General features: G+C 39.6%; 1 protein-coding gene across 1 annotated transcript in view; it reads right to left on the bottom strand.

Moving 5' to 3' along the window:
* Positions 1 to 22,671, bottom strand: part of ST8SIA6 (ST8 alpha-N-acetyl-neuraminide alpha-2,8-sialyltransferase 6) — a 176,935-nt gene that overhangs the window by 55,497 nt on the left and 98,767 nt on the right. The window contains exons 4-5 of the mRNA XM_027776231.1: positions 20,342 to 20,431; positions 1,539 to 1,625 (exon numbers count right to left, since the gene is read on the bottom strand). Of these exons, the coding sequence (XP_027632032.1) occupies positions 1,539 to 1,625; positions 20,342 to 20,431 (177 nt within the window). The remainder of the gene's footprint in view (positions 1 to 1,538; positions 1,626 to 20,341; positions 20,432 to 22,671) is intronic.

The following is a 22,671-nucleotide window of genomic DNA, read 5'->3' as shown; positions in this document are numbered from 1 at the left end:
GAAAGGAAGAAAGAAAAGAAAGCTCTGAAGAGAATTTTTTTTTTTTTTTTTTTAAATCAAGTCAGGCACTGTGTGAAAACTTTCAGGGATAATATAAGGCTCTGGATAACACTGCCTTCCTCCAGAGAGGATTTACTTTTGCTTCTCTCAGGCATCTAGGCGAAGGGCAGATCCTCTAAATCCAACTGAAGAGGAAAATGATTCAAATGTGGCCTTCGGTCCTTCTGAGAACTTGTCTTTTCTAAGGATTGCTGGAAGCTCTGCTCGGCTTTTCCACCTCTCAGCCATTGGCACTCAGCAAGTTCCTAGAGAAAGAGCTGCCCCTTTGACTTCCCTCTTCTGGATCTTAGTGCTATGTATTCTCCCTGCCTCGGTTTTTGCCAATGCCCTCCAACAGGAGTTTAGTGTACCGTTGTTTTGTTTGCAGTATTCTCAGGAAGCTCGGTCTGAATCAACTAGCAGCCAGAAGCAGCTGCTTCCCCATGCTGTGGTTATGGCCGTCACTATTCTGTTTCTCTAGCTAATTATGTTGGGTCCCTCTTCAGTAGCGCACTATCACCATTTTTGTTTTTCTCCTTTCTGCACATAGAAAAAGGTCTCTCCAACTCGGACCTTGTTGCCACTTGTCAACCTGTGAGTCTGTTACAGCTCCCTCTCTGATCTCCCTGCCGCCAGGATCTCTCAAACCCAGTCTTGAATTGTGCATTCTGGAAATGAAACAGTTAAACAGGAATCCCCATTCCAACTTTTCATTCCAGGATGCTTACTGGTCACCCGCAGGAAGTCATGAGTGTTCACCTAATAGACGCAAGGTATCCACTTTAATCTTCGACCCAATCAGGAAGTTATTCTTTCCTGCAATGGGAGCGGACCTCTGGTTGACAACCGAACCAAAGGCAGCTGGTGCAATGACACCAGTGCATCCTGACAGGGCGGGAGAGGCAGAGCTGCAACACGACATGCACACGAGCTGCCTTCCCACGGAAACAACCAAATGGCAGCTATTTCTTAGCGTCTTTTGGGGGAGACAAAGTTCCTTTAATAAGATTTTTAGTAGACTTGATACTTAAACTTTGAAAATATGACCACATAAAGATAAAGATGTCTCTGGATTGTAATACAATAAAATAATTTGGCACCAGACAAAAACATGTGAGGGATGCACAGCAAAGAATCAGCATGTATGTTTCCCTAATATTATTTTATTTTCTTTACAAATAAAGAAACACACAAATACCAAATCCAAATGGTGCAAAGAGGAGGGATCTCCTCTAAAATATAATAAAAGGCATAATAAAGCTTTGTTGAATTTGGAGCTTTTATCATTCAACCCAGGAATAGAATTGCAATCTTCTGTAAAGAGCTGGGGATGAAAGGCCACATGCCTCATGAGGCTCTTAGACTCCAGCCATCCTGCCTCTTCATTTTGTCTTAGCATTTGGCTATTTTCTCACAATACAGGTTTGTGTGTGTGTGTGTGTGTGTGTGTGTGTGTGTGTGTGTGTTTATCTCATATTATTTGTTAAAACATTTCTTACCTAAAATTCTCATATTCTTCTGCTTGTCGTTTCCATGGACAGCTCTGTATATTTGTGATAATCTGAAGGTAGTCCTTCTCTGAATACCTAAAAGTTAAAAATCAAGGAATTTAAAAAATTAAGACCTTACATGAATGTCTTCTTAAAGGACACTTTTAAAGCCTAATGATTTTAACCTTCTGAATCTTTTCTGAAATAAGGTAAAGCAAAAATAGCTGTCATACTAATTTCAAAATATCTAGGAACATTTTATGTATCTGTGAACAATTATGTTGTTTGACGAAAGGGCAATTTGCACATAGCAGAAGCCAAATCTAGAATAGTCCCTCCTTATCTGTGGTTTTGCTTTCTGTAGTTTTAGTTATGCATATCAACCACAATCTGAAAATAGGTGAGTACAGTACAATAAGATATTTTGAGGAGCCATCAGGTGGTGTGGTGGTTAATGTGCTAGACTCCCAAATGGCCAACCAAGGTTCGAGTCCTGGATTTGGTAGCTTGCTTTTTCACTTTCACTCTCTCTCTTGTCAAATTAAAAAACAATGATGAATAAAATTAAATAATTCTTTAAAAAAAAGATATTTTTGAGAGAGAGAGAGAGAGAGAGAGACCTCATTCACATAACTTCTATTACAGTATATTGCAATTTTTCTATGTTATTGTTGTTACTGTTAATATCTTATTGGACCTAATTTATCATAAGTATAGGAAAAAACATATATGTGGTTCAATACTATTCACATTTTTGGGTATTCACTGGGGTCTTGGGACATACCCCCACAGATAAGGGTGGCGGATTACTGTATTGTATACCAAGACAGCACACCACAATGCTTATATATCTTATCATTTCACCTTAGATTTAACTTATTGGTAAATAAGCACATAATTTATAAATATTCATCATAAAAATGTAATTAATCATTTTTTCCTGACTCTTAAGTTGCTAGACTTACTTTGAGATATATAGATAGAATTTCCACAAAATAATCATCTTGAGTTTTATTTTTGAAAGTACATTAAAAGCCAGACTTGGGATCAGCAGACGGAATAATGTTTACATCAACAGACTCCCACACGGCCAACTGCTGTTTGGGTTCCAGACCCAGCAGCTTAAAACTCACACCGGCTCCATGGGAGTGATTTCTGACTTTCTGTCTGTCTTTCCAGTGAGCTCACAAACCCTATAGCAAAAATCTCTCACTGAAAAGCAAATACACAAACCAGACTGAGTTCAGAGAGAGGCACATTGGCTTAAAAATCTATAGATACAATGGTACAGTTTAAGAAACACTGGGCAGAATCCTGGTTTCTAATATCTGAAATTCCATCATTAAGTATATGAAGTATTAATTCCTTCAGCACAGACTACTCTAGTTTGTAAGGATTCTCATTTCACATGCAAAAGCCCTTGGAAAGAGAAAACTCTTTCATGTTCTTTCTGCTAACATCTTAATTTTTAGTTGCAAGCTATCAAGCGAACAAGAGTCTAAACAACAAGATGGAGTGTAGGTGAAGGGGTGAGGTAGGGAGAGGACAATATAGCACCTTGTCAGGGAAAGTTACTCCCCACCCACGTGCAGCAAAATGCAGATTCTCCAGACTTTGATCTCTGAAAAAGTAGTACTTCTTGTAGGTGGAGAATGCAGTCAACCAAACAATAACTTTGTCCCTAAAATTTACCTTCCTCTTGAGTTTCTTACCCATATGATGCTGTTACCATAAATTTAAAAATATTTTCCCTTGGTTCCCACTGGCCCAGATGAGAAGAGCTAAAAATCTCAAGAGTTAACTAAATACTAAAGGAGAAGCAAAGCAAAGAACTACCATGGGAGTGATTAAAATTAGTTTGATGTGGGCAAAACCACAGTGGCACAGGCTGTAGGATGCCACTGTGTGAGGATGGAGTTGCATAGAAGGCCTGAGTTGGGTTCCTGGACCAAACTGAGGCAGGCTGAGTGTGGTGGTAGTACACATCTGCAATCCGGGCTAACTGTGGCTGGAGAGGGGGGTCGAGGCATGGAAAGACCCTCTCAAAAACAGCTCTCTCTCTCTGTCTCTGTCCAGTGAGCACACATGCCTTATAGCAAAATAAACATTAAATAATAATAATATTGAAAATACTCAAAGCACTATGTGTATAAGAGTATATGAGGCAAAGTAACAAAATCTTTTTTTCTCATAAACCTCAAAGTGGAAAATGAGGGGCCAAATACAAATATCTCCCTTGAGAGTGTTCAATATAGAATTTGCTGAAGAGGGGACCAGTAGTTGGCTTAATGGCTATGTTGCTGGACTCCCATGTAGTCTACTGTGTTTCGAGTCCCAGACCCAGTGGCTTAAACTCATGCCAGGTACTTGTGCATGCGTGCCCAAGATCCCAAGAGGAGAATGGAGGAGAAGGGATTGTGGCATGGCCACCCCCCACCCCGGGGCGTGATTTCTCGCCTTTTGTCTCTATGTCTCTCTCTGTTTTTCTGGTGAGCGCAGGTGCCCTATAGCAAAAAACTCTCCAAAAAACAAACAAAAACAAAAACAAAAAACAAAGAATACAATAAATCCCTGTCTCTTTTTGGCTGACTTGAACTGGAGAGTAATTTTCTTTCTCAACCCTCTGACATTATTGTGTGTGTGTAAGGATCTTCTCTTTCTTTTCTCTGACTTTCCCTCACTACTGTGGGAAAGCTGGTCCCTACAAGCTTGTGAGAGCCGAATGTTAAATTTTCAGAAATGTTGTAGCAGGTTGTTAAATCACTGGTAGCTTGAATTTGGTCAAGATGGGAATGTTTACACCACAGGAATTGGCAAATATGACAGATCAGGGTTCTCTGCCTCCCTTCTCTAACCAAGTTAGTTGCTAAACATGAACAAGATCACTACTTCTACACTTTACTTCAATTGTGTAACCTGTTGGCCTGGTCACAACCATTCACTATTCTCATAGCTTTAGCCTTATCACAGCTTGCCAAGAGGCTAGGAAGACTTTGCTGCCACATCTGACTCCTCAGGCAAGAGTGACATAAAGTAATCCAAAACTTGGGCTAAACAAAAGGGTCATATAAGGTCCAAATAGCAACTACTACTTTGGGAAGTTAAAGGTGACTTTATTTCCACCAAGATATATGCAAATCCTCCTAAGTCTATTATACTTTTTTTTTTTAAGCTTACTTGAAAAGCAGAGTTTGTGCCATTTTTAAATCAGTCTTGCCAGGACATTTAAAGTACCATCCATTGTCAATTAGAATAAAGTGCATTACAAAATATGTGTAGTCTTTAAAAAAAAATTTAGTGATATACATCCCCAATAAATTATAGCTGGCTCCAATTTAATATAAAAAAAATGTCAATTGCAATGTGCCTGGGTTTGCTAGTAAGTAAGCAGCATAAAAAGGACTTTGACTGTATAGTCATTGGTCCTTAAAATCAAGTGAACACATCATAGCAGACCCATCTATCATAAGCATAAGAAAAGAAATACTGGACATTTTGCAATCGGAAGACAGTACTTGAGTTACTCATTCCCTATGATTGCTGTGTTCAAAGGATCTTTATTATGCCCAGTCTAGAAACTGAGCATTATTCTCTGATAATTACAAAGGGGGAGATAAAAGGACATGGGATATTGAAGGGAGTTTTTGTTTTTTGTTTTTATTTTCCTAAATTCTTCTTCTTTTCTACTGAAAAATAAAAGACCAACCAACTTTTTTAGAAAATTAAGATTACTGGGAACCAGAAGGTGGTATGGTGGTTAAGGCACTAAATTTCAAAATGGCTGATGATGGTTTGAATCCCAGACCTAAGAGCTTGTTTGCTCACATTATATCTTTCTCTCTGTTTCTCTCTGGTGAGCACACATGCCCTATAGCAAATTAAAATATAATAAATATATAAAATATAATAATAATAAATAATAAAAAAATTTTTTGAGAGGTTTTTGCTATAGCTATAGGGTGCGTGCACTCGCCAGAAAGACAGAGGGAGACAGAGAGACAGAAAGCAAGAAATCACCCCCCAGGGGGGGATGGCCATGCTGCAGTCCCCTCTCCTCCATTCTCCTCTCGGGATCTTGGGCACACACACGTGCCTGGCGTGAGTTTAAACCACTGGGTCTGGGACTCGAACCACTGTCAACTCCATGGGAGTCCAGCAACATAGCCATTATGCCAACTGCTGGTCCCAATAAATAAAAATTTTTTAAAAAGAAAATTAAGATGACCACAGTACCATCCTGAGTATAAGATGGGAGCACAGCTGCAACAGAAAATTATTGAGAAGGAAAATCCACACGTACACTACAAGTGTGGGCCAGTTTGTGAGATAAGTGTGTCTCTGCAAAAGTTATTATGTAAAATGCACTAAATCACATTATATTTTCTGCACCTTTACATTTATAGTTGGTTTCCAGTCTACAAAGTGTAGATCCCACCTCAAAATCGGGAGGCAGCGCTACTTATGTTATTACCTCCATTTTTACGGATCACAAAACTAAACGTTTTGTAAAGATAAACAGCTTGCTCAGTATTGCACTGTAAGTGGATGAGCTAAGAATTAAATTCATGTCTTTTGATTCACAGTCTGGCCCTCTTTCCAATCTATCATACTGCATCTCATCTATTCTCATAATGAAACTGAAAATTAATCCCATCAGAAACATTTTCTGGTCCCATGACATATAATAAATCACGCTAAATAATGCAGCAAGTTATTTTCAAAAGAATAAATAATGTCTGCTTAAATTATTATTAATACTACTCAAAATGAGATACAAATGACAAATAAATACCAAAGGATACTAAGTAAATACATTAAAATTTCAAATATTTTTCTTGAACTGTCTCTTTGAAGACGAAGACCCACATGCTATGAATTGTTTCATCTCAACTAACATAAAAATAGGGCTTTTTACAAGTTGTAATTTAAGGTTAATTAATCATTAAATATTTATTGGGTACTTATTAGGTGCCTAGAAGTTATCGTGGGAATGTTCATTTATCAGCTCCAGTCAAGCAGCTGAGTTCTGGGTTAGTTTCTTGCAACATCTCTTCATGGTGAAAGCCAGCCTTTCCTGTCCATTCAAATGGATGGGGCAACCCAGGAGTATTAAGCCAGGAGGTTTCTGAGTGATGTTCTGTGTAGATCAAAAATCTTTTGCAGTTAGTTTCCACCAAACCCCTGAAGAGTTCAGCTCTACATGAAAATAAATTCTGCAAATGAATCCAGTGCTACAAGCTTTTTCAGTCAATACAGCCAATCATTGCCACTGGGCAAATCTTTTTAAAGGAATAGCCGATGAGTATATGAAAGCTAAACAAGTAGAAGTGTGTGGCCCATACAGAATTGAGCTATGCGTACTACTGATATTTCCTCCACAACAGAAAGAAAATTTCAATTTATACTGTGTCAACCACACATGAGGGTAACTTTTAATTAGAATTCTATGGTTATTGTCAATCAGCCTTGAGAAAGAGAGCTCAAACTTTTCTTCTTGCTCTATCTTTTAATGGCTCTCAGACAAGTTAAATAAATAATGCAACGCAGCTTCAGAGATTAACTCTTTACAATGTCAGTGTACTTCTTCACAGCCCCGGTGAAAAACTGCAAAGTGCAAACATTATTTGAGAAAGGCAGACATTGGTTGGAAAAGAAGATGACAACGTTCTCTGTCCTAAAACTTAGCTTTTGGGATGTTGGTATTAATGATATATTTAAGGCATATTTTAGGACATAGTGCAGGCAATAACTAACCTTAGTTTCCTAAAAGGGGATGGTGTAGGTAGTTACAAAGAAATGGGGTGTGGTATAGGGAAGGCTGTACAGATTAGTGAAGCATACTAGGGTTAGCAATAGGGGTAGAGGGTAGGACAGCAGTTAGCCCCCAGATCTATAATTACCCAGAAAGAGCAACAGTTGTGGGTGAAAAGGGGCCACTACACAGGAGCTGTGAACTTTGATGGAAGATGCAGTCATCCCTAGCCTCAGCCCACAGAGAAGGACTCAGGGGTATAAATACCTCAAATTCTCTCTTATAGCTTCTGTTCTCCTGTCAATGACACCCACAGACTGACCCAAAGGGCCCAACTAATGTAGTCCAAGGAAGTCAGCCTCCAGCAGCACATGGCAAAAGGGAAAGGAGTGGAAAAGGAACCTGGATGGTCAAAAAGAATACATCACACAAATGGAAATCTATTCATGATGCTACTCCTTATTTATTTATTTATTTGAGAGATTTTTGCTATAGGGCATGTGCTCTCACTGGAGACATAGAGAAAGAGCGAGAGAAGGTAAGAAATCGCCACCCCTCCCCCCCAGGTAAGTGGCCATGTGGCAATCCTTTCTCCTCTCTTCTCCACTTGGGATTTTGAGCATACACATACATATGCCTGGTGTGAGCTTCAAGCCACTGGGTCCAGGATTCAAACCTCAGTCAGCCATGTGGGTATCCAGTGCCTTATCCACCATACCACCTGCTGGCTCCATAATGCTACTTATTAGGACTCTTTGGGGATATATGAATTTTACTTCAGTAGACTAATTTGGTAAAATGTCAAAATGAAGCTGCATCTCACAGCAAAACATGAAATAAAGTTATCAGTATCCTGAGACTTCTTCACAAATACCTGCAACATGCAAATATATCACCAGGATAGAACAGATGAATAAACAAAGACAAATCTGATATTTAAGATGTTCGCATTTCCTCTTGTAAGGTACCATCATTTTATAATATAAAGATTAAAGACACGATGACTCACTTTTCAAGGTTATAGAAAGAAATCTCTATAAATGTAAGAGAATATCCAGAAATAAAGGTAATAATCAGGTGATTTTATACCAGCAATGACTCCAAATAAGATCTTATAGATTACAAAGAATGTAAGCAAACCAATAAAAATAGTATTTCTTATCATATGAAATACTCTATTATATTTAGTTCAAGTGAGTTACAAAAAATAAGGATAATAACCCAGTAAGATTTTCAAGCCATGTCTAAGTGGATCCCAACCCTTTACCATGTAAGTTCTTCTCAATCATAAGCAGAGTTGAATCTTCCCTCCTGTGCCACCCTTACATATACTGCATATCCCTATAGACCTATCCTTTTATTTTCATGTATTTATTTGAACAAACATTATTTATTTATTGGATATCTGCCATGTGTGAACCACTGTTTTAGGCTAGGCACCAATAAAAGAGTCAACAAAATGTAGAAATCCATGCTCTGATGAAGTTTATATGATAGTATGGGATTATGGTCAGTAAACCAAACAATACATGAATTAATAACATGTCCAACTATACACTTGTTAGCATACCATATGATAGGCTTGTTAGAAATGCAGATCTTGGGTCCCAAGACCTACAAAAATCCGTATTAAAGCCCTCAAGTGCTTTACAGGCACACTAAAATTTTAACAATCTTATTCAAGTATAATTTGCATATCATACAATTTGCTCATTTTAAGTGGTTTTTGCTATATTCCTAAATATGTTCAGTCATTACCACAATCAATTTTAGAAAGTTTTCATCCCCTCAAAAAGAAATTCTGAATCCTTTATCACCCCTGCATCTCATAAATTTTGGAATTTCATGTCTTCTTTTTCATTCATGTCAAAGTATTTTCTGACTCCCCTTCTGATTTCTTCTTAAATGCATCCTATATTTAGGAGCGACTGTTTAAATTCCACATATTGGTGAGTTTTCCTAGTCATCCCGCTGCTCTTCATTTTTAATTCCATCTCATTGTGACCAGATACCATACTAACATACTTTATATTATCTCTAGCCTTTTAAAGTTACGGAGTTTTTTTTTTTTTTCTTGTAACAATTTAGCATATGGTCTAATCTGGAAAATGTTTTGTGTGCCTTTGAGATAATATATTCTGTTGTTGCATGAAGTGTTCTTTAGAAAGCTATCAAGTCTAGTCAATTTATAGTGTTATTTCTCTGTTTACTTGTTGATGTTCTACCAAGTTGTTATATCTGCTATTGAAAGTGGAGTTTTAAAGTCTCTATTTATTTAATGTTGAATTGTTTGCTTCTCTTTCTATTTCTACCAGTCTTGCTTCAAGTATTTTGGTGCTTTGTTATTAGGTGCATATAATTGTTACATATTCTTGAGTCTTACTATTAAATCTCTTTATTTCTTAACGTTTTTGTTTTAAAAGTCCATTTTGTCTGATATTAGTATAACTGCTCTAGATTTATTGTACTTGCTGTTTGCATGATACATATTTTTGTTTCATGTTTGCTGTTCTACTTTTTGTTTGATATATGCACCATGCTTTTTTATTCGTTTCTCTACTCCTCCTTTACAGTTTTCTTTTGACTTAAATACATATTTTCTAATGTAGCACTTAAAACACATTTAATCACTTTAAACTATTTTTAAGTGGTTGCTCCAGGATTTACCACACACATCTTAAAAGCATCAATTAAACACAGAGCAAACATAAAATTATATAGCAAACATAAAAATCCCCAAACAGATCAGATATTAATTTTGAACTCTGACAATACTTAGCCTTCACATATAGACATCTTGCAGTGAGTGATATGTAAAAACATTATTTCTCTACAGACCTATCCCCCTTTCTTCCTTTTTGTAATATTGTTGTACAGCTGAGTGAGCTTCAAAAAGTTTGTGGAAAAATGAAGTTAAAGTAGGAATTTATTTGGGAGCAAAACATTTGAAATCCATGCATAATTTTTTCATAAGAAACATTTCCTATGAACTTTCTGAAGAGCTCTCATATTACATCTACTAATGTTGCAAACCCAACTGTACATTGTTATAAGCATCACTTTATCATCTCTAGTCAATTCTTCAGCATAATGCAGTTTTGCTCCTACTCACCTCTGTGGTGTTATTGGCAAATATATGAAGGGTATATTTGAGAAGCACTTGTAAGGGCCTTGTCGGTCACTGTAAGAACTTTTATTCTGAGGACCAGCAGTTAGCGTAATGGCTATGTCGCTGGACTCCCACATAGTCGATCACGGTTCAAGTCCCGGACCCAGTGGCTTAAAACTCACACCGGGCACGTGTGCGTGCATGCCCAAGATCCCGAGAGGAGAATGGAGGAAAAGGGATTGCAGCATGGCCATCTCCCCTGGGGGGTGATTTCTCGCTTTCTGTCTGTCTGTCTCTGTCTGTCTGGCGAGCGCACACGCCCTATAGCAAAAAAAAAAAAAAAAAAATCAGTGAAAGTCAGTGTTTCAATATTTCTCTGAAGAAAAATTCAATTGTTTCCACTGACAAATACTTCTAATAAACACGCACACATGGAATGAAACAGTCTTTTATTTTTTCTCCTCCCACTAACAGATTGCCTAATTTTGAACAAGTTATAGTCTCTTTTTTTCGTCTTTAAACCAAGACAATCAGTTTTTAAAAAACAGAAGTCACACATGCACATAGTAAAAAACAAATAATGTATATGGATTAGAAGAATTTAGGAAACTGTCCCTTCATGCTCTTAGACTGATTATTTCTCATGTACCCTTGAAGTACAGAATAATTATCAAGTTGCCTCTTAATATAGTTGACATAAGATTTCTTTGGTATAAATGCAAAAAGTTTGAGAGACTCCTATCCTGGTCTTCATATTAGCTCATCTTCCCCAACTTAAAATTTGGTATCGGCAAACACAGTCACTGTTTTGGCTACTAAGAGTAATTCCCCGAGTCACTAAGAGAGGACCATGTTGATATGAATTGCTGGTTGGTGTTAACTTCTTATTTTCAGACCTGGTCCTCTCCAGCAAAAGGAAAAAAGGGAAGGCTGGCTATGGAGCCCTTAAAAGCTGACCAGAAAGGGCAAGCTAAAAAGATCAGAAGTGAGCAGACAGATGAAAGTGTGTATATTACTTTAAAAGGCAATTAAAGCTGACTGGTAACAAGTCCTATATCATTCTAGGCCAAGAAAATATTGTGTATGACCAAACATCTCTCTTTTTGACAGACAACTTGAAATTTACGAATATTTGCTTTGTTAGCAGGCTGTCAAGTGATCTGCTCACATTTGGGCTTTTTGACGTTTGATCTGCCATAATTTATGCCTCCTCTTTTCAAGCAGCAATTCAGGTCATGTTGTTCTCTCCAGGATAATAAAGACTGAAGAACATTTAGGGCCAGTCTTCAATTCACTTTGTGCTTTACCCTGCAAAATGGTGCTTTCTAACTAGCATCTTTATGCCACCCTATGAAGAAGAAGATATCTTTCAGAAAAATCTATTATCCTCAGAAATAAATGTTAAGCAGTACTGCATGAAATAACTCATCAAACATTCACCCTCACTGGGTAGTGACTGTTGGAGCCACACCTAAGTCTATGCAAAGCAGATGCTTCAAATGTTAATACTAAGCATTTGAATCTTACCAAAACGGCTATCAAAATCCAATGGCGGACCAGCAGTTAGTGTATTGACTATGTTGCTGAACTCCTATGTAGTCTACTGCAGTTCGAGCTCCAGACCCGGTGGCTTAAACTCACACCAGGTGTGTGTGCGTGTGTGCCCAAGATCCTGAGAGGAGAATGGAGGAGAAGGGATTGTGACCTAGCCATCCCCCCGGGGGGTGATTTCTCGCTTTCTGTCTCTCTGTCTTTCGCACGCGCCCTATAGCAAAAACCTCTCAAAAAAAAAAAAAATTCAATGGCGCCTTCCGGCCTTTAAAGTTAGAGGGCATTGGCTTATATTCTTGCTGAGAAGACCTCTCTAACTCTCTCCTTTTTTTAGAAACATTAAACTGTTCCAGCATTCAAAAGATATACGAGTTTGCCATTGTTTAAAAAATGTTTCCACCTTTAAGAGAGAATCAGTCATGGGAATGGTAGAACTATTTGAAAAATACCTAACAGAGAGGTCTGGCTGAACACCAATTCTTGATGTTCCCTTTACATAGCATTCAGGTGTTGTGGCGAGCAACTACGCAGCCAGGTACTACATTTCCCAGCACCTACCACACATCAACTCCACTCAGACAGTATTGGCCCAAACCAGCCACATGACTGCCACATCAAAATGGGCCCATCCCAGCCAAGGGAACATGAATAGAATGACTAGTCATTTTAGTCACCACTTGCCTAAATATAGGCATTCTTTTTATCTTCTATTTCTGTAGCAAGCCTGGGGGTCAGCTGTTGAAGATGGCTATGTCATACGATGGAAGAATCCAGAATCCCTGAGTCAACAGTTGGGTAAGAGCCAGCCAGGAGAATTGCCTGTTCAAGAAGAAATATTGAGGGGCCTGCAGATGGTGTAACATTGCTGGGCTCCCATAAGGGCTGACCACAGTTCGAGTCGTAGACCCAGAGACTTGAAACTCACACCTGGCGCATGTGTATGCGTGCCCGAAACTCACACCTGGCGCATGTGTGTGCGTGCCCGGAATCTCGAGAGGAGAAAGAAGGAGGGGGACTGCAGTGTAGTTATCCCTACAGGAGTTGATTTCTTGTTTACTGTCTCTCTGTCTCTCTCTGTCTCGCCAATGAGCACATGCCGTCTGTAGCAAAAATATCTCTCAAAATAATACATATATATATATTGAATGTTATGTGTGAGAAAATAATATTTTGTGTTAAGACATTCAACTTGGGTGCTTTTCTAACAACAACAAAAAAAACAGGTTCATTTACTCTGATTAAGTGGTGCAAAGTGTATAAATGTACATTTTCTGGGGATCCAGAATTCCTGGGATAACAGAAGAGGAGCACAAGGAAGAGGAAGCTCAGAAGCAGAAGGAGAAAAACTGAAAAGGGGGAAATAAGTTCATTTCCTGGGTTACTGCCTAAGTAGTACCAACATCTAGAAAAATCACTTCATTTATCCACAGGTATGAGGACTACAATGGACAGTTTGGATATCCATATAACCATTTTTTCAAAAATATAAGTGGAAAAGATTACAAATAATGAGTTTTTCATAATGAAAATATCCAAAATAGTAGTGATAAGATAGCTATATAGCATTTTTAGTACAGCATAATACTTTATCTGGGAGATAATTTCGTGAAAAGGATTGGGCTACAAAAATCCAGAGAAACAGAAAAAAAAGGATAAGGTAAGAAAAAACAGAGAAGTACAGACCCAAGGTAAGAGAGTCAAAGAGATTTAAATTGGTTTCTAAAAGGAGTTGAAGTTTATGGATCTAGGCATAACTTTTAAGACCTAAAAATTAGAAATGGTATAGAAAATGCTTTGAAGACCTAAGAAATGCATTCATTGGGACCAGCAGAAGACATGATGGTTACGTTGCTGGACTCCCATGTAGTCAACTGTGGTTAGAGTCGCAACTCGGCAGCTAACATGTTAAGTTGGGCGTGTGTGTGCACATTCATGTGCCAAAGATCCCAAGAGAAGGCATTGCAGTGGCCATCCGCCCCAGGGGTTTATTTCTTGCTTTCTGTCTCTGTCTCTCTGGCAAGTGCACGGGCCCTACAGCAAAAATCTCTCTAAAAAAGAAAGAAGGAAAGAAAGGAAAACAAGCAAAAAGAAATACATTCATTTATTCATTTCCTCCCTCTCTCTCTGTTTGTGTGTATGTATATGTATGTGTATGTGTGTGTGTGTATACATAAATATGCCAGAAGATGTATTTGGTTGCCAGGGAGAGACAAGAAACAGAGGGAGAAGGAGAGGGAGAAAGCAACCTCCCCAATGGGGCATGGTCACATGCAACCCTTTCTTCTCCATCTCCTCCATCTGTTCATCCTGGATCTGGGGTACACATGCACATGTACCTGGTGTGTTTTTCAAGCCTCTGGAGCCAGGATTTGAACCATGTGGTTGACCATGTGGGATAGAGCTTTCTTAACCACTAGGTTAGGTTAGTGGTTAGTCCCACTGAATAAATATTTCCTGAGCAACCACTGTGTGCTTCTGTGAAAGGCACTAGAGAATAGAGCTGTGTCTAAGACCCTGTCCCATCTCTTCAGAGCTAATAGTCTAGGAGGATAAAAATTAGAATTCACAATACCTAGCCCACTGGTTCTGCTAATAGAAACTGCTTAATTTTCTTTTATTAAAAAATGTGGTCAAGATTAGTAGAGAAAAAGATCATTATTTCCCTCTTCCTATAATTCTGTCTTCCTAAATTCTGTTTTAGCGATCTGAAAGGGACAAATTGGCTGAAGAAAGAGAAAATTCTAAGTCTTTAACAGACCATGACAAAAATGGGGCTAAATAATTATTTCTAAGAAAATGAAATTACTTTTTTATCACCAGACACGGAATGGCTCTCCCCATTGTCCCCCATATGTCTGTAATAGCACTAGTCGCAGAATGCACGATTCCTGACAATAGACAATACAACTGAAAAAATTAGTCTCCTGTGTGCAAAATAACACTTTCATAACAATGGGCAATTCGTGCCTGCTCTCTCTAGACCTTTGCAAACAGAACACCAGTTCAGGCTGATTATAAGAGCTAGCTGAAAATTGCGTGTGTAATGGAATGGCATCCCCCTAAAGAATAGCTGAGAAAAGGTCTTAGCACCAAGTACAAAGCAACAGAGAGAAAGTGAGAGGGCAGACATGCGAGCACACGCAGGGGGCACTGTCATTAGCATACTGCAGCTAACCACTTCTGTTAGACACCTAAAAAAGTTGTCGAATTCTCAGCCTTGAAAGAGACACTGTCTATGATTAGAGAATCCCCCCATGCTAATTCAAGTGCTCTGCAACATTATACAGATATTGATCATCCTTACAGTGAAGCTGTTGTAACTCTGGGAGCAAAAACGGTTAATGTCGCAGTTGAAGAGAATCAAAGCCAAGCTTCACACGCTGACTTACACATCAAGCAAGGAGTACCACCAGTTTTCTGCAGAGGGTGTGGCAGAGGGATCATTCTCTTCTTGTGATTTTGGGCACATATGCACACACACCCAGCATGATTTTCAAGCCACCAGGTCCTGGACTCGAACCCTGGTCAGTCATGTGGGAGTCCAGTACCTTAACCACTACACCATCTGCTGTCCTCCCCACCCCTAGATTGAATTTTTATGTACCATATGCCACGTGTCTGATGTATGAAGGATACTGAAAAGGTTAGGAATTCAAATCCCTCAGGAAATGTTTCAGAAAGAACCCTGAAACACGCACATACTCAGCAAACCGCGAATTTAACTGCAGCTCTAACATGATCAAACAGATGTGCAGCGGCATCTATAATGCAAGAGCTACTTTTAAGTCCACCCTAGATTCCATGAATTTATCATAGAATATAAGGGAAACGGCATTTGCAAAATTATTTTCTAGCCTGTCTACAGTAAGCTAGAGTCCTGGCAGGGGTGATGCTCTGAACAAACCAGGTGACTTATGAAAGGTTTAAAGAATAAGACATCTGAGTCAGCAGGGGGCATGGTGGTCAGGGCACTGGACTCCCACATGGTCAACTATGGTTTGCTAGTTTCTGAACTGTGGTTCCGATCTGGCGGCTTGCTTTCTCACTTCCTCTGTCTCTCTTTAGTGACTATTAGCAAATTAAAAATAATAAATCAAAATGAAATACATAATTCTTTAAAGAAGCAAAAAGACCAAGATATGGAATCAACCAATGTCCATCAACAAATGAAGGAAATATAATATATACCCACAGAATGGAATACGATTTGGGTATTTAAAAGAATTGAATCCAGGGCCAGTAGGTGGCATGGAGGTTAAGGCACTGGGTCTCACATGACAGGCTGCACAGTTTGAGTCCTGGACCCAGTGGCTTGAAAATCACACCAGGAATGTGTGCATGCCCAAAATTCTGAGAGAAGACTGGAGGAGAAGGGACTGTAGCATGGCCATCCTTCGCAGGGGGTGATTTCTCATTTTCCTTCTCTCTCTGTCTCTCTTACTCTCTCTCTCTGGTGGGTGCATGTGCCCCATAACAAGAAAAAAAAAAAAGAAAAGAAATCCTGATATTTGAGGGGACATTGGCAAGCCTAGAAGACATTACATAAAATGAAATAACCCAGGCACTGAAAGAGAACATGCACTCTCATTCACATGTAAACATGGAAAAAAATGACTCACAGAAATAGATGAACACTGACTACTAGAGGCTGGGAGGATGAGAGGAAGGAAGCGACAGAGAGATGTTGGTTGACAGAAACAACATTACAGATAGATCTGAGAAAGAGTTTCTAGTGTTATAAAGTACACAGTAGGGTGAATGCAGTGAACAATAATTTACTTAATATGTCAGAGTAGCTAAAAAAGAATTTCAAGTGTTCCTAATGCAAAGTAATTATAGATAGATATACTTATTATAGTAATTTAGTCATTATACATTTTATTGAATAGTCACAATATATTCCATACATATGTAAATATACAATTTCTTTCAAAAATTTAAAAAGAAGGGCCTTTCCCAAAAGTCTTGGGAGAATACAGGGAAATCTAATACCAGAGTACTGCTAATAGTTTATTCAGAAGTTAAAAGGTCCAGTGGAGGAAATGGAAAGAAAATGAGAGCAAAAGAGTGAGAATGAGAGAGAAAAAGAGAGAGAGGAGATGTTGCCTTCATTCCAAGAGGCAGCACCTTCCTCAGGTCAAGGATGTATTAATAGTTAAGCTGCAACAGTGCCTCAAGGGAGAGCTTCAGTTCCTTCCTCCTCCTTTCTGATCCTTCTCCTGCTCTTCCTTGGTTAAATCAAAAGAAACACCAGATGGCTAAAGAGGACCTATCAATGAAGTCTGTGTAGGTCAACCACCTTAGGAGACGACAGATGAAGACTACAGCGTAGGGAAGGGTTGTGAAGGATAGGAAGTGGATCTGGTGTGGCAAAGGGAAGATATGCAACACAGTGGATTTCTCTAGCAAGTTCAGGGCTCATCAGTTGGAATTTAGGGCAAAGAACACAGAAAAATTTCATTGGATTCTCCTTCTGTAGTAAGTCAAACTAACAGAGATGGGATTGGGTGTCAGACAAGGTGAACTCAAACCAAAGCTCTTATCCAGCATCAAGCTTGCCTAATAATGTCAAAGATCCAGGCAGCCGAGGGGGTCAGACAAAGCAGACAGAGGCCGGGAACGTTGAGGCCAGCTATGCTGGTCCTGTCTTTCCACATCGAATAAGGCCCAGAGTAGTAGTTGAGGGTTTCAAGGGAGGACCATGGGCTTCCTCATATAGCAGTAAAATTTAAATTATGAAAGATTTCTTTTTTATATCCAGGGGATGGCAAAGTCTACCTGCCATTTTCCAGGGAGACCTGCCTCTTGGATCTTGGTTTCATTTATTAGAAAGTCTACCTTAACCAGGGATCAACATGCCAGGGACATTCAGTGGGCAAGTATCTTCCTCCCAACAAGCATAAGTCTATTTTACCCAGATGATCAGTTAAGAAGCAGGTTAGGTAGACCAGGATACTTTGGTTTCTCTCTGACCCAGATCAACCTTCCACACCCCCAGGGAAGGGAATAAACAGATTATAGAGAGCAGTCTTAACTCCTTCCTCCCACAAACACTGCTTTTTAAATTAAAAGAGAAAGAGGGCTGACTCTGTTGCCTAATGGTTAAGGGAACCAGATCCCACATGACTGACCATGATTCAAATCCTAGCCCTCGAAAAACACATGGAGTGTGTGAGCCCCAAATCCTAATAGGATGGAGAAATGGAAGTGAAGGGATAGCAGTGTGACTATGCCCCATTGGGGAGGATGCTTTCTCCCTGTCTCTTGTCTCTCTGGAGAGTACATGCACCCTCTGGCAATCAAAATAAATTTTTAAAAAAAGAAGAGGTAGGTGTGTGAGAGAGAAAGAGAAATATGGAGACCATTACTTCCGGTATAAGAAAGAAAATCAGCTCTACCTCTTACCCTGAGCAATCTTCAAACTTTGTCAGGTAAGAGCACAGCAGAAGGAAACTCTAAGAGCTTCTTTTGAGGGAGATCATAGGTATAACCGCATGCTTCAGCCCTGCACGCACATCCTTAGTCCAGCACTGTTAGGCTCTGCTCCTTGCAGGTACATTGTAGGGAAGGGTTGTGAAGGATAGGAAGTGGATCTGGTGTGGCAAAGGGAAGATATGCAACACAGTGGATTTCTCTAGCAAGTTCAGGGCTCATCAGTTGGAATTTAGGGCAAAGAACACAGAAAAATTTCATTGGATTCTCCTTCTGTAGTAAGTCAAACTAACAGAGATGGGATTGGGTGTCAGACAAGGTGAACTCAAACCAAAGCTCTTATCCAGCATCAAGCTTGCCTAATAATGTCAAAGATCCAGGCAGCCGAGGGGGTCAGACAAAGCAGACAGAGGCCGGGAACGTTGAGGCCAGCTATGCTGGTCCTGTCTTTCCACATCGAATAAGGCCCAGAGTAGTAGTTGAGGGTTTCAAGGGAGGACCATGGGCTTCCTCATACAGCAGTAAAATTTAAATTATGAAAGATTTCTTTTTTATATCCAGGGGATGGCAAAGTCTACCTGCCATTTTCCAGGGAGACCTGCCTCTTGGATCTTGGTTTCATTTATTAGAAAGTCTACCTTAACCAGGGATCAACATGCCAGGGACATTCAGTGGGCAAGTATCTTCCTCCCAACAAGCATAAGTCTATTTTACCCAGATGATCAGTTAAGAAGCAGGTTAGGTAGACCAGGATACTTTGGTTTCTCTCTGACCCAGATCAACCTTCCACACCCCCAGGGAAGGGAATAAACAGATTATAGAGAGCAGTCTTAACTCCTTCCTCCCACAAACACTGCTTTTTAAATTAAAAGAGAAAGAGGGCTGACTCTGTTGCCTAATGGTTAAGGGAACCAGATCCCACATGACTGACCATGATTCAAATCCTAGCCCTCGAAAAACACATGGAGTGTGTGAGCCCCAAATCCTAATAGGATGGAGAAATGGAAGTGAAGGGATAGCAGTGTGACTATGCCCCATTGGGGAGGATGCTTTCTCCCTGTCTCTTGTCTCTCTGGAGAGTACATGCACCCTCTGGCAATCAAAATAAATTTTTAAAAAAAGAAGAGGTAGGTGTGTGAGAGAGAAAGAGAAATATGGAGACCATTACTTCCGGTATAAGAAAGAAAATCAGCTCTACCTCTTACCCTGAGCAATCTTCAAACTTTGTCAGGTAAGAGCACAGCAGAAGGAAACTCTAAGAGCTTCTTTTGAGGGAGATCATAGGTATAACCGCATGCTTCAGCCCTGCACGCACATCCTTAGTCCAGCACTGTTAGGCTCTGCTCCTTGCAGGCACCATCAAGCACTTCTGTCAGAATCTCAGGGCTCTGTACCTCTGCCATGTACGAAGCCTGGAGCCTTTAGACTTCCACTTCCCCAGTTTGAAGATGATGTAGTGGACTCTCTAAAATACCGAGCTGAGCCACATAGTAGCACAGTAGTATCACAACTGGACCTACATGGGCAAGGTACTGGGTTTGTGTCCCTGGACCTCTGTGAACACGCCAGATGTGTGTGTATCCATGATCTGGGCCAGCAGAGGCGGGAGTGGGTTCTGGCATAAGGAGCCTACTGAGGGTGCCTCGTGTCTCTCTATTTCTCTGATGGGAAAAAAAATGAATGAATACATTTGAAAATATAAAACACAGGGTCATAAGACCAGCAGGGAAGTAGGGGAGGATCACAGCTAGGACTGGGGTTAAACTCATCAATTTCTAAAATTATAAACAAAATTTGTCTAAGTGCACATTTTTTTTTTAGGATAGAGTCCAAAACACATATCAGATTCTCAAAAGGATCAAGATCCTACAAAAGTTTATACAAGCCAGATTTCCAGGATGCTATGAAACATTCTGAATACAAAATACTTACTTCAAAACTAAATTAAATGTGAAGAGTAGAACTTACCCTTTGGTTTTGTTCGATAAAGCAGCAAGGCCATATTGCAGATTTTTGCATTTCTCTCTCAGTTGCAATGACTTCTCATTCAGATACGTGCTGTTTCGTGAAAGAGATTAAAAAAAGATTGATTTAAAATGAGAGCTTCTAAGATATTGTTAACAAATTCAGATTTAATTGATAAAATGTGTCCAGATAAAGTCTGACTTTCATTCCAGTACTGGATTTTCTACATGGAAAAGGAAATTGATTTTTTTTTTTTTTTACCTCTGATGGATCTAAATTAAAAAAAAAAAAAGTTCACACTATAAAGTCAAACACAAAAGACTGTATATTGAAGAGTTTATATTTCAGGTTTTCATATTTTGCAGTATTTGGAACAAACAAGTTTTTGTTTGTCAGAGGGCACATGTGCTTGCCAGACAGACATAAAAAGCGAGAGAACGCCTCCCCAATGGGGCACAATCATGCCATGACCTTTTTCCCTCCATTTCTCCATCCCCTCAGATTTGGAGCACATAAGCACATGCACCTGGTATGTTTTCCAAGCTGTAGAGACCAGGACTTGAACCAGCATCAGCCATGTAGGATCCAGCTTTCCATGCCCAGTATTTAACCACTAGTCCACAGGGCCAGCCCAAATAAGTTATTTAACAGTTTTGATCACTATATATGTAAGTAGCCTTAATTTTTAAAAATTGCTGTTCTGATAGGAAGCATGCAGACACAGGAAATCAATACTTCTCTGCCCTTTGGTCGTTTTACAGCTGTGTTATAAAAGCCGGGTGCTATTGGATTGTTGGAAAAGTCATGATGTATTTTTGATTAAAAAAAAAAAAAGTTCACACTATAAAGTCAAACACAAAAGACTGTATATTGAAGAGTTTATATTTCAGGTTTTCATATTTTGCAGTATTTGGAACAAACAAGTTTTTGTTTGTCAGAGGGCACATGTGCTTGCCAGACAGACATAAAAAGCGAGAGAACGCCTCCCCAATGGGGCACAATCATGCCATGACCTTTTTCCCTCCATTTCTCCATCCCCTCAGATTTGGAGCACATAAGCACATGCACCTGGTATGTTTTCCAAGCTGTAGAGACCAGGACTTGAACCAGCATCAGCCATGTAGGATCCAGCTTTCCATGCCCAGTATTTAACCACTAGTCCACAGGGCCAGCCCAAATAAGTTATTTAACAGTTTTGATCACTATATATGTAAGTAGCCTTAATTTTTAAAAATTGCTGTTCTGATAGGAAGCATGCAGACACAGGAAATCAATACTTCTCTGCCCTTTGGTCGTTTTACAGCTGTGTTATAAAAGCCGGGTGCTATTGGATTGTTGGAAAAGTCATGATGTATTTTTGCATAGAAAAAAATATGCCATGACTTTTCTGAGAACCCAATATTCCTTTATGACCTTGGAACACTGGAGGCAGAACCAAACCGAATCAGAAAGCAGGTTAAGGACTTGGATTATGAAGTCAGGCTGCCTAAGGAGTTTCGTGGACCTCATCGTGTTGTTTAACTGCTCCAGGCATGGGTTTCTGCATCTCTGGAGCTAGGATAATAGTCCTTACCTCACGGTGTTACTGTCATGCTATACACATGAAACAGAAAACAACTGGGCACCATGCCTCACAGCTACAAAGTACTCAAAAAGTATTGACTATTACTTTCCTTCCATTTTTAAGATCTATCTAAAACTCGAACTTATAATAGTTAATGCACATATTTAATCATCCTTAATGTATTTTCTGAGAATCTCATATGGGCTGGGAATCAGGCTTAGGATAAAGAGGTAGAGCTTGCAATCTGGTTAGGGCAGAAAGATATTTATGAAACAACCACACAAATAAATACAGAATTACGGCCTGTAGTTAATACGGCTGAAACAGAGTGGGCAGAGTGGAAGAGAGTAACAGAAAGACCTATTCACAACAAGGGGTCGGAGGAGGCCCCTGAGGGAGTGTCCTTCAGGTGGAGATTCCCGAGGATGATTCCATTGACCTGGTGAACTTGGGAAGCCAGTGGCAGGAGGAGGGGAAGAGAGTGCTGGAGGCAGAAGGAAAAGCACATGCAAAGACCCCAGAGTGAGGAGCGGCCTGAAATGTTTGAGGAACTGAAAGGACGGACAATAGTAGGGCTGAAGGCTGAAGAGCCATGGAATGTTTGATTCTGTACCACGTTACTAGAAAACCATGTTACTGAGTTTAGAATTTATCCTAACAAAGAGAAACAATAGAAGATTTTTGGACAGGGTAGTGATGTGACCTGTTGTATGCTCTGAGAGGTTCACTATGACCACTCTGTAGAGAAGGGGATGAGGCACAAGGGGGG

Source organism: Tupaia chinensis, unplaced genomic scaffold (genome assembly GCF_000334495.1).
Source record: "Tupaia chinensis unplaced genomic scaffold, TupChi_1.0 Scaffold000647_1, whole genome shotgun sequence".
In the NCBI taxonomy this organism is placed as follows: Eukaryota; Metazoa; Chordata; class Mammalia; order Scandentia; family Tupaiidae; genus Tupaia; species Tupaia belangeri.
The sequence above is the reverse complement of the archived record's forward strand: the minus strand, read 5'-3'. Positions and strand labels throughout refer to the sequence as shown.